The 11,519-nt window shown below is 38.4% G+C and overlaps 1 protein-coding gene across 1 annotated transcript in view; it reads right to left on the bottom strand.

Annotated features, from left to right (window-relative positions):
• The window catches only part of LOC106878777 (general transcription factor 3C polypeptide 3-like), a 197,661-nt gene that overhangs the window by 162,902 nt on the left and 23,240 nt on the right, over window positions 1–11,519 (bottom strand). Inside the window, exons 3-4 of the mRNA XM_052970961.1 lie at window positions 10,884–11,007; window positions 4,617–4,693 (exon numbers count right to left, since the gene is read on the bottom strand). Of these exons, the coding sequence (XP_052826921.1) occupies window positions 4,617–4,693; window positions 10,884–11,007 (201 nt within the window). The remainder of the gene's footprint in view (window positions 1–4,616; window positions 4,694–10,883; window positions 11,008–11,519) is intronic.

The raw sequence follows: 11,519 nt of genomic DNA, 5'->3' as shown, positions 1-11,519 counted from the left end.
GCCAAGGAGAAGAGACGTTCAAGGCCCTCGTGGATACGGGTTGCACGACCACCCTTGTAACTTCAAGGGTGATAAAGAAATAGAATGGAGCAAGTAGCGTCCGGGCGGTTGATGGCAGCGAAATCCGATGCAAGGGCAGCAGCGATGTAGAGATAGCGGTGCAAGGCGCGATGCTAAGACTGCAGGTAATTGTGGTCGAACACGTGATAGACGGGGTTGATGTGGTGATGGGGATGGGGATGGACGCCATCAACCGCCTCGGTGGTGTCAGTATTGCAGGAGATGAGAACATGTTCATAAGCGAGGGGGTGTGCACTGTTGTCAGGATCACCAGAGCGAGCAGAGCTTCACGAGGGACTGCACTACTTACACCATTGTGGACAAGGATTTTCAGGCGTCGTTCAATAGAGTGGCGATGGAAAGATGAGACCCCGATGCTGAAGAACAGGGTGAGCTGCTACCAGCGTACCCTGAAAGGTCACGCCAGGGTCGAGTTTGAAGACAAGGTAGAGAGATGGATCGAAGGAGGTGGTGAGCGGAGTGCTACCTCTGATGGCAGTGGTGCAGCTGACAAAAGGAAAAGTCAGACCGGTGCTGGACTTTAGAGAGCTGAACGAGCATATATCGTGTCACATGGGAAGCGAGGCGATGGACGTTCGCAGCGAGATGTGACCTGTGGGGGGGACAGTCAACCAAGGCAGCGACAATTGTCGACTTGAAGCCGGCGTACTTGCAGCTCCATGTGAGTGACAAACTGTGGCGATATCAGTTGGTGTGGAAGAAGGGCTGGACGTACTATTTAACCAGGCTGGGTTTCGGACTGATCTCCGCTCCGGAGATCATGGCAACGGTGCTTAAGTTCGTCCTAGGGAAAGAGGACAAGATAAGAAAGGCTACCAGTTCCTATATAGACGAGTTTGGTGGACGAGACTGTAGTACCAGCCAATGAGGTAGTGAGACATCTGGAGAAGTTCGGGTTGATTGCAAAGCCACCGGAGTTGATGGCGATGGGAGCTGCACTGGGGCTGAAGCTACAAAGAGATAGATCAGGTGAGTTGGTGTTCTGGAGAGGAAATGAAATCCCAGAGCTGAGTTCCAGCATCAGCAGGAGAGAGCTGTTCTCGGTGTGTTGGAAGTTGGTCAGTCACTACCCGATCACTGGATGGCTGTGCACAGCATGCAGTTACACCAAGAGATGAGCGGAGGGGGAGAGTTGGGGCAACAAGGTGGGAGAGGGAACGGTGATGATGATGCGGGAAATCCTAGAGAGGACAAGAGTGGAATACCCAGTCAGGGGAAACTGGTATATGCCCAAGACGGAATGCGGGACCGTTTGGTGTGATGCTAGTAGTATAGCGATAGGAGTTGTGTTGGAGATTGAAGGCGCTGAGGTGGTGGACGTGGCCTGGCTTTGGAAAGCAGACGACTTTAACTACATCGATGTCACCAAATTAGACATGGTGCTGAAGGGGGTGAACTTGGCCCTGAAATGGGGGCTGCGCTCAATCGAAATCTGGACAAATTCGGCCACTGTGCTTGGCTGGGTAGGATTGGTGATCACCAGTGAGAGGAGAGTTCGGATGAAAGGTCCCACGGAGATGTTGGTGAAGCGCCGTCTAGGAGTTCTAGGAGAATTGATTGCTGAGTTCGGACTGAAGCTGAATGTGGTTTGTGTGCCTTTGGAGAGAAACAGGGCAGACGCACTGACCAGGGTGAAAAGGGTGTGGTTGCAGGAGCCGGAGGAGGCAAAGAAAGGGATAGCTGCGGCGTATCAGTTGCATGACTCCGAACTGAAGAGACTACATGCTATGCATCACTTGGGTGTGAACAGGACCCTGTATCTCGCGAAGATGATTGATGCTGACGTCACTAGGAGAAGCATCCAGAAAGTGGTCGGGAGCTGTGACAGGTGTCAGGCCATTGACCATTGACATTGTGTGGGCATGAGCAAGGAAACCTTTCGGTGGAGCACAACTGGAAGAGACTAGCTGTGGATGTGACGCACTACCATCAGGGAATGCATCTCTCCACGGTCGACTGCGAGCCAGGCTGGATAGCCATTTGGAGGGAGTTGAGCAAGGGCATTGCTGACAAGATTGCGCATATTTTGAATGGGATATTTTTAGAGAGGGGTCCCGTGGAAGAACTGCTAATGGACAACAGGGCGGCGTTTCGTTCAGAAGCGTTGAGGGATATGCTCGACTGATGGAAAGTGTGTCGCTTGTTCAGAGCAGCGTATAGGCCAAGTGGTAATGGAATCATAGAGAGGCACCATCGAATAGTCAAGGCCATAGCGGAAAGAGAGGACATTTCGCCACTGGAAGCAGTTTTCTGGTATAACCTGTGTCCCCAATCCGGACAAGCTGAAGAATCTGTGCCACACAGGGCAGTATTTAGATATGAATGTCTTAGAGATTTCAGAGAAGACTGGAAAATGCATGTTTTAAAGGTGGATTTGAAGGAAACAATTGAAGCTGCCATACATATGAAAGAGAAATTTCCAAATCATCTGAACTATAGTATGATCACAAATAAAAAGAATCTTGGATTTGCCAGTGTTTATGAAACAAATTCCATCAGTAGCATAAAAAACAAGAACACAGACAAGGAGGCAATCATATTAATAGATGTTCCCCACAAAATTACAAAAACCAAGAGCCCATTGGAGAAGGAAGTCAAGTACATTGAGTTCTTCATTGTGTCACAGTTTGAATCTATTCCAAAGTATATGAAGTGTCAATTTACATAAAAGCAGATTAATGTTGTTGTTGTTGAAGAACTGAACAAAAGCTTTGAGGAAGTACCACCTAAAATCTCTCCAGAAAAAAGCAGTTGTAGAGAAGTAGCATCTTATATATGAAATATATAAAAGTCAAGGGACTATTGAAATTGAAGGTGTGTACTTTATTGTCAACAATTATTTGAAAGAATACAGCAAACTTTGCAATGATCCAACAACTCCTTTGCCTTCAAAGTTCATTCTTTCATTATCTGCTTCCTTATTTTGTAATCTACTTCTTCTTTCCTTCTTATACTTTATACCTTTCTTCCTAGCTGAAACACTTTTCACAATCACATACTCTTTATTTCTTTTATGCTTTAAAATAACTTCTTTATCTTTTCCCTCACTTCTTTTTATTTCCTTTCTTTATACATGCTCCACTTGATGTCACTATTTATTCTGGGCAATTATTCCTCTCATCACATTCAGCCACCCTTCTAAGAATGATGTACTGTGCATGTTGTATGTTAGGACTTATATATTATGGTTCATGTTTAGTGATATTTCCTTTCGTCCTTTTTAAGTACAAATATTTTACAATGATGGCACCTAATTGCATAATAATATCCACAACTCACAGGATCCATCAAAACAGCTGTAAAGATTTAATCATACTGTGTAAAATTATGTAACAACTCATAATATTCATACACTTATAATTGTTTGATCATCTCTCTCCCAACTCTCATTCTGTGTGTACTTACATAGAGATAGATAGACAAGCAGACAGACAGAAAAAAACTAGGGAGGTGATTTGGTGATACAGGATTCAAAAACTGCTCCAGCTAAAGAAACAACTCATAGCTACAGCTGAAGAACTAAAACATAAATTTACAGCACATAAACAACAAATATCCAATAAAGTGTTTGCCAGAGATCCCAAGTCAGTCTATCACAGTTTCAATGCGAAAGGCTCAATCTCTGTAAAAGACACCACACATAAGATCTACTTGAAAGCTATTGTAGATCTGTATTGGAAACAAATTTTGAATTTAACAAACAAGCTGTATGGTTAAAAAAACTGGAGCAAGACTACTGCCAGCATGTCTAGTAAAAGTAATATGAGAGAGCAAAATAGAGGAAACAGTTCTGCAGAAAATGTCAAACAGAACAGGAAATCCTCAGACCCAGACCTCATGACAGGCTACTGACTGAAGAATTTCACCTTTTATTGGTTAGATTTCATATGATTGAATGGAGAAAGTATCAAGGGTACACAAAAACTACCCCAATGGTTATCAACTATCACCACTCTCCACATCCCACAAAACATCTTAGCCACCTTGTTCTGGTAGGCTATTGAGCAGTAAAAATTATGCACCCAGTGCCTCAGTTTGTTCTTGCAGGATCATTGTGCCACCACCAACATTATTACACCTGAGCAAGTTGGAGGAAAGAAGTAAGTGTGGGATTGTATACAGTAGTTATTAATTAACAAAATGATCCATTCATATTTTTGCTTAGAATTTTATTCTAGAATGGTGGTCTGATGAAGTACATGATTTTATGCAGAGAAACTGCCAGTAGTCATCAACAGTGTTTTAGCCAACCAATAATATACACGTGTGCGCGTGCGCACAGCTCATATACCCTCTTCCATATCTATAATGCATCTTATTACTTCAACAGTATCACACACAAGAGAGCTACTTAAATATTAGTTTAAAGTGTTAGATTTGAGAGCTGGACAGCAGTTGGAAAAATACCAGAGTATGGTTAGGACCTGGTTTTAAGAAAATTAGTCTTTTATTATTAGGCATAACAAAAAGATTAAAACTTATCTATTCTCTTACTGAGAATAGAGATCAGTTGGAAATAATTAAAACCAATTTACTTGTAGAGATTTCTCCAAATCACCCATTTCTTCATAAAGCATGCCAAGAGTTTGGAAAGGAACAATAGCTTGTGGGGCTGAAAAAAAAGAAAAATCAGTAGTATAGATTAAATGACAAATTAAATGCTAAATCTCATTATTTTATCAGATAAAAATAGCAATATATAAGATACACAAGAGTTCAAAAACAGGAATTAAATTAGTTAATTTCAACATACTTAAATCAAAAGATAGATTTAAAAGACAAGTGAAAATAAACCAGAGTTTATAAAAGGGATTATAATTGAAAATCAGATTTCATACTGACAGATGAAAACAACACCATTCTTCACTTCCCCTTAATCTACTGCACATAAGACATTCTTTTCATACAACCTAAGCACCTCCCACCAAGTATAACTTCTGTTCACATAGGTTTTAAAATCAATGACAAAGTCAGTCACTATACAAATCCAGAAAACACACCTACAACCCTGTATCCTCCTTACTTGTGAACATAATGTTAACATATTTACATTCTCTACAAATGTGAGTACACCACAAACCACTGATGACCTAAGTTTCTTTACAAAGAAAAATATATTTCAGCTTTGAACAATCTTCTACATTACAAAATGCACTACATATTTTAGTACCGCATACGTATCTATGGAGTAGGTCACATATAAATCCTTCATTGATGAGGTCTCTGCAGCTTTAGACATAGTTAAGAGGCAAGTAGAGAGGCCTTACAAGACATTTGTGCTGGAAATAGGCTCTCCATAAAGAACACATTCTTTCCAAACAGAGATATCCATAAGTATACCTAGTATAGGTATACTTTAGGCCTGGGATCACCAATAAAAGTTGTTATCATCCCTGAGCTCTGATTCTAAGCGGGACTTTTGGTGTAAAGAGAAGGTGCAACCTGAGACTATCTACAGCTGGGAGAACTTGCAAAACTGGTAAGTCCAGTGTGATTTACAGCATAAACTAGGAAACCTAATGGATGATTGGATAAGAAAGAAATATGCAGATACTCTTGCATCCAAATTCAGAGACCTTGAACAGACTGAAGATGTTGAAATGGAGTGGAGATTGTTTTGTTCAAAAGCTAAGGGTGGCACCAGTGGGGAAAAGAACTGCCTGATTTAATCAGTAAGTTAAAAATGCCATTCAAGTAAAGAAGGAAGCCTACAAAGTATGGATAGAAAACAAGTCCCCTCTGTTGTGCAGGCAGTACACCAGATTTCTGTGTTTGGGTAAATAGTGCTAAGCTGAAACCTTTCAACATGAGTGTTGGACTTCAGTAAGGTGTGTATTGTCACCTCTTCTTTTCATAATTTTTATGAACTAGACTGACATGTGCAGCTGTTGTAGAAGTGGTTTCAGAACTGATAGGTGCAGAATCAGTTGGTTGATATTTGCAAATAACATGGTACTACTTGGCTCATCAGAAAGTGATCTCCAGCATGTACTGAATGGATTCACTGCTGAGTACTGCAAGGCAAAGAAGAGAATTAATGTTGTGATGACTGAGAAATTGGTCCTCTGCCTGCCTATTTATTTATTTATCTGTCTTTTTGTCTATCTATCTACCTATCTATATGAAAAACTGCTGAAAACAATGTACATGCAACAATGAAAAGTTCATAGAAAATGCAAAGTTCCGCAGTTCTGTTTTCTTTTCTTGGAAACTATAAAAAGGAAACATTTTTTTGTTTATGCGTTAATAAAATATGAGTGAGTGTACCTATCTGTCCAATGTATTCTTCCTCCACTCTTGGTTACCCTGTCAGTATAAAATGCCCTGTTATTAGATCATCCATTATGTTTATGAGTGGATTGTTTGAGTGTGGCAGACGAGGAAGGGGTTGTATTGTAGTAGGTGAATAGACTCGATGAAAGCCTGCTTAAGTCAATCAACACTGACAGTAATTTCACTGCTAAGATCATGTTGTTGAGTAGCTATAGCAAATATCATTTGACCAGACAGTTTAAGTGTTGAACCATACAGTAATTCTGCCTGGGAGTAACCTAGGTCTTCTTTAACAGCATTATGTAAACATAGTAACACTAACATATTGGAATGTGCTAGTAATGCTACTTTCAGCTCTCAATAAAATCATTCTATCACTCTGTTAGACTTGGGACGGCAAGCTGTAGTACGAATTTGACAAGCACTTAGCAAGTCAGATAGGTCAGCAAAAATTCTGGATTTGAACTTACAACCCATTAGGTTGTCAAAGTAATGCAGCAGAAGACATATTTTCAAAACATAAACAAAGCAATTTATAACTGCTTAAAAAAAAAAAATCAGCAACAGTTATACTATGCTTTTGAATTCTTTATGAATATGTCAGTAAAAGAACATAACTCAAGGAAATCAAAGATTGTATCACCACAGATATAGTTCAAGTTTCTCTAAGAAGACAACATAAGACGGTACATAAAAAGGTTGGAGTGAAAGAAAGAAGTATTTTTTTAACAAAAAGACATTGATGCAACACTCATGCAACAGTTTTTAAAACATACTATGAATGATGGTTTTTAAAATATACATTTATCCTTTCATAATTTCATCCCCAATGATGTTCAGAAAAAGACAAAATTGAATGTTTGAACTTGTATTGTTCTACCTACCTACCTGGTGATGATGATGAGAAATAAAATAAAATTTTCTTATAACAGCCTAATTGTAAGGGGTTGAGAAAATAACTCAAATCTATACTCAATATATCAGCAAGGAAATGTTTATGAGTGACATAGTGTGGCATGGGTACACAAGTTAAACACATGCAAGACATGAAAGAATTAAAAACTGAAGTATATAGTAGCCATGCAATGATGGTAGGGTCAACAATGAATAAAAAATATTATCCTAAATGATCAGAAACAAGAAATGTTTTGAAGCTCAAATCAAAAATAAAAAAACAGCTTAAGAATGGTAGAAAATGTATGGATCACAATAGAATGTATTGCATCACAATAGAATATTTTCAACATAGACAATGCAAATGGGAATAACAGAAACTAAATATAATGTATGTGACACTAACTAATAAGTAAATTTAACAATGACATGAGCCAAATAAATAACCACAAATGATAATGACTGAAAATATGCACTTAATTACATATACATATTCTATTTGTCTGCAACATAATCAATAGTTGGAAACTGATGTATTTTTTACTGAGTTGAGTGTTGAGTGCAGGCCCAAATTCAATATTACCTTCATATTCTTAGGTGTCTTTAGCAAAGTTCATATCACATATGACTGTGGTAAAATATTCTCTCTAAATATGTTGTTGAACTTTCAGTGAATATATATTGAACCATCATCAGCAAGATTCCTTAAGTGATGCAGCCAGTCATTAGGGTGCCATTCAAGACGCTTTCATAGTCAGCCATTGCCACTAGTCTCTGTTCGCTGTCATGCATAGTAGGTTCACTGTTTTGTGACCTGTCCAGTCCTTGATGTTGTCAAACCAGGATTTCCTCTGTCTACCTCTCTTTTACCCTCTTTCAACTGTGCCCTGAAGAATGGTTTAGAGCTTTTGTCTTTTTACCAGTGCAAAGGATGGTTCTTGTCTACCAGTGTATCTGTTAACTTTCTGCCAGACAAAGCTGTTCATTTTGTGCTCTGTGTACAGGATGTTTAATAGCCTTTTGAAGCACTTGTACTCAAATGCCTGAATTCTTTGCTCCATGTCAGCTGTAAGAGTCCAGCTCTTACACTCATACAGAAGGATTGTTTGGGTAGAGATAATACCTTAGTTTCCAGCAGTAGCATCCTTAAGGGTGTTTGGGTACACTCGTTTTTATATGACTCTCACTTTTGGCTCCGAGACCATTCTATATACACTCACACTCAATACAAAGCCATTCATTTTGTGCTCTGTGTATAGGATGTGTAATAGCCTTCTAAAGCACTTGTGCTCAAATGCCTAAATTCTTTACTCTAATCAGATATTGGGCCTCATACAGGGCATGACAGTGGATTGAGACTTCTGGCAGTCCACTATGTTTGAGAAGACACATCAAGCTAAGTAAATATCTGGTTGTCCTTGCATACAGGCATGTCCTCCACATCCCTCTTAAGCTGAGTGTTCCTAATCTTGCAGGGTCATGGGTGCCAGTGCCATATAAAGAGCATCCATGCTGATGCCACATAAAAGCACCCATGTCAGTGCTGCATAAAAGCACCCAGTACATTCTGTAAAGTAGCTGGTGTCTAAAAGGGCATCAAGCCATTGAAACCATGCCAAAACAGATGTGGAACCTGAGCAGCTCTTCAGCTGGACAGCTTCTATCAAACCAACTAACCCATGCCAGCATGGAAAAACACGTGTGCATGTGTGTGTGTGTGTTACTTAGACATAGCAATGCTAATAACCTGGTGTTAAAACTCAATGTATATGTTTCAGAAAAAGGGGTTGATTAATTACAGTGTATTACAAGAAACTAAATAAATGAAAAGGGAGCAAGAAATTATGTAATGAATTTCATTAGCTTACTATAAGATACAATGCACTCATAGTGAGTGCTTGTGTATCACCTTATAGCTTTGTTAGAGCTTCAAAAATCTGATGGGGGGATGAAGTAATGAAATCTGACCTCAGGTTGTTGAACCTCACAAAGGAGCTGATAAAATATTGAAATAACTGGCAATTAACCATGCTCATAAGGACCCATCCCTGTCAGTAAAGATGAGATCCTAAAAGTATATTGCACTCAATCTATACCTGTCAAGCCTTTCTAGTAATTCATCTTTGTAACATTCAGCCCTCCATCTTTCTATGGCACTTTTTCTCAGCTGTAATTATATGAGAGCAGAAGTGCATTTATTCCTTCTTCCCTTTCTATACTAGCAGGAATCCCTCTTCATAGAACCACGTCCCTTGCTGCTCATTCCACACACCCAATATTATCCCTTCTTACTATATGTTCTACTGAATACTTTTTTCTTGAACATCCACTAATATCTGCCATCAGCATAATTTTTTTAAAGTTACTATAGCCAACCCTATGTACCTCTTACTTCAGTCACTTTGCATTTCCTCTTTCCCTCACACTTCCCTTCATCTCTCTATTTTTTACCTATGTATGGTTTCATTATACTGTTGTTCTCCATCTACCATTTTAAGAAATGACTAACACAGTGATGAATCTATCCTATCCATGCTAATATAAAAAGATGTAAAATGATGATGATGATGTTGTACATATATATTTTGTAGATGGAAACTACACAGAGAGTTGTAGTAGTGCGTGTGTGTGTGTGAAAGAGAGACAGTGAGTGTATATGCAGTTGTTTCTTTTTCTCCATGTCCATTTCTGTTTGTTTACACTGGTCTAAAAAACAATGTGTGTTGTGTCCCTTTATATCCTACAACATAACAGTTCAATGAATAAAGACTGATAAATTAAATACTGGGATCAATGTGATGAACTAGCTCTTGAAGTTTTTACTGCAGTCCAATGACTGAAACCAAAACCAGATGTCAGTCAGAAAACTTCCAATCTAAGTTTGAGTGGAGCATTAATTGGATAAAGAAATGATTATTTGTGAGTGTCTCCTGAATCAATTTAAAAGTGTCAAATGTGACATCAATAGACCATAATTGACATGGAAACACCATTACCAGATACCATATCACAGGATAAAGAAAAGAAAAATATTTTATGACAATATTTTAAGATGTAATAACATCTAATTACATTATAAAATTTTAACAAATAAAAGATTTGATGAAAATGTGAGAAAAGGGAAGCCCAGCAGAAGTTATAGGTTCTCTGTCATAAGACAAAGTAGAGAGCCTACAGATAGTGCCAACACAAAAACTATTTTTCTTCTCTCAATGGAGTTAATACCAAGTGTATAGGGTATTAATCTAGCAATTCATAGGCTTTGAGTTCAAATCCAGTTCATGGACCATGAACTCGAACTACAATTCTTTTGTAGTTTATTTGTATGGTATACATACGATAAGCCAAAAAAAAACATAGCTCTCATGTTTCTCTTGCTGATCCTGGAGAGCATCTTCATATTTGAACATCTCCTAAGTGATGTCAGTGAGTGATTTCCCTCAGGCATTGAAAGTTGTGTTCTGGATTCCAACATACATTATTAAGAACATTCAGCAATTGTTAGTCCATGCGATTTGGAGTATAAAGGATGTAAAGAGTAGTTTGGAAAGGAAGCATTCATGGAATTTTCTTTATGAAATATACAAAAATATCAAAATTTCCTTCACAATAAACAAAAAAATAAAATTTGTTACCAAGGCGAATAACTTCAAGACACATATTAATAGCTTCTTGGTGCTCTCCACGGGCAAACTTCAGATTAGCTTCTCCCATTAAACCTTGTAAATGTTTAGGTAGTTCGGTTTTTTTGCGACGCTGCTGCAAAAGATAAAAAGTGTTAACATTTCAAGTTTAATAGTTGAACCCCAAGTTATACAAAATATAAAACAGAAATGGAAAAAGATAAAAATGATATTTATCACTCTGAGACATGAATTTATTTCTATCTTGCCATAGACATTTCAGATTTTATAAACAAAGCACATTACTTATATCAGTTTTCCACATTTAGAAAAAAGAACTACATTTTTGCCTTTGATCTGCTTATTTCCATGTTTTCAGTTGTATTTCCTCGCACAGTCACTTTAAAGCTAAAACTTGTCTTAGAAGTAGCTGGCCACCATTCTATATATTTACTGTGTACAAACGATAGAAATCCCTAAAACTCCTTGTGCTTTGAATAACCCTCTCTCTCTCTTTTAATCTTTCTCATTCAATTTCACTCCCTCTCTGTTTTAATCTGTCTGTGTCTCTCCCGATATTTATTTCACTATGTACATCTCTCTCTATATATATATATCTTCTCCCTCCCCTTCGATTAACTCCTGCCC

This window comes from Octopus bimaculoides, chromosome 10, assembly GCF_001194135.2.
Source record: "Octopus bimaculoides isolate UCB-OBI-ISO-001 chromosome 10, ASM119413v2, whole genome shotgun sequence".
NCBI lineage: Eukaryota > Metazoa > Mollusca > Cephalopoda > Octopoda > Octopodidae > Octopus > Octopus bimaculoides.
The sequence above is the reverse complement of the archived record's forward strand: the minus strand, read 5'-3'. Positions and strand labels throughout refer to the sequence as shown.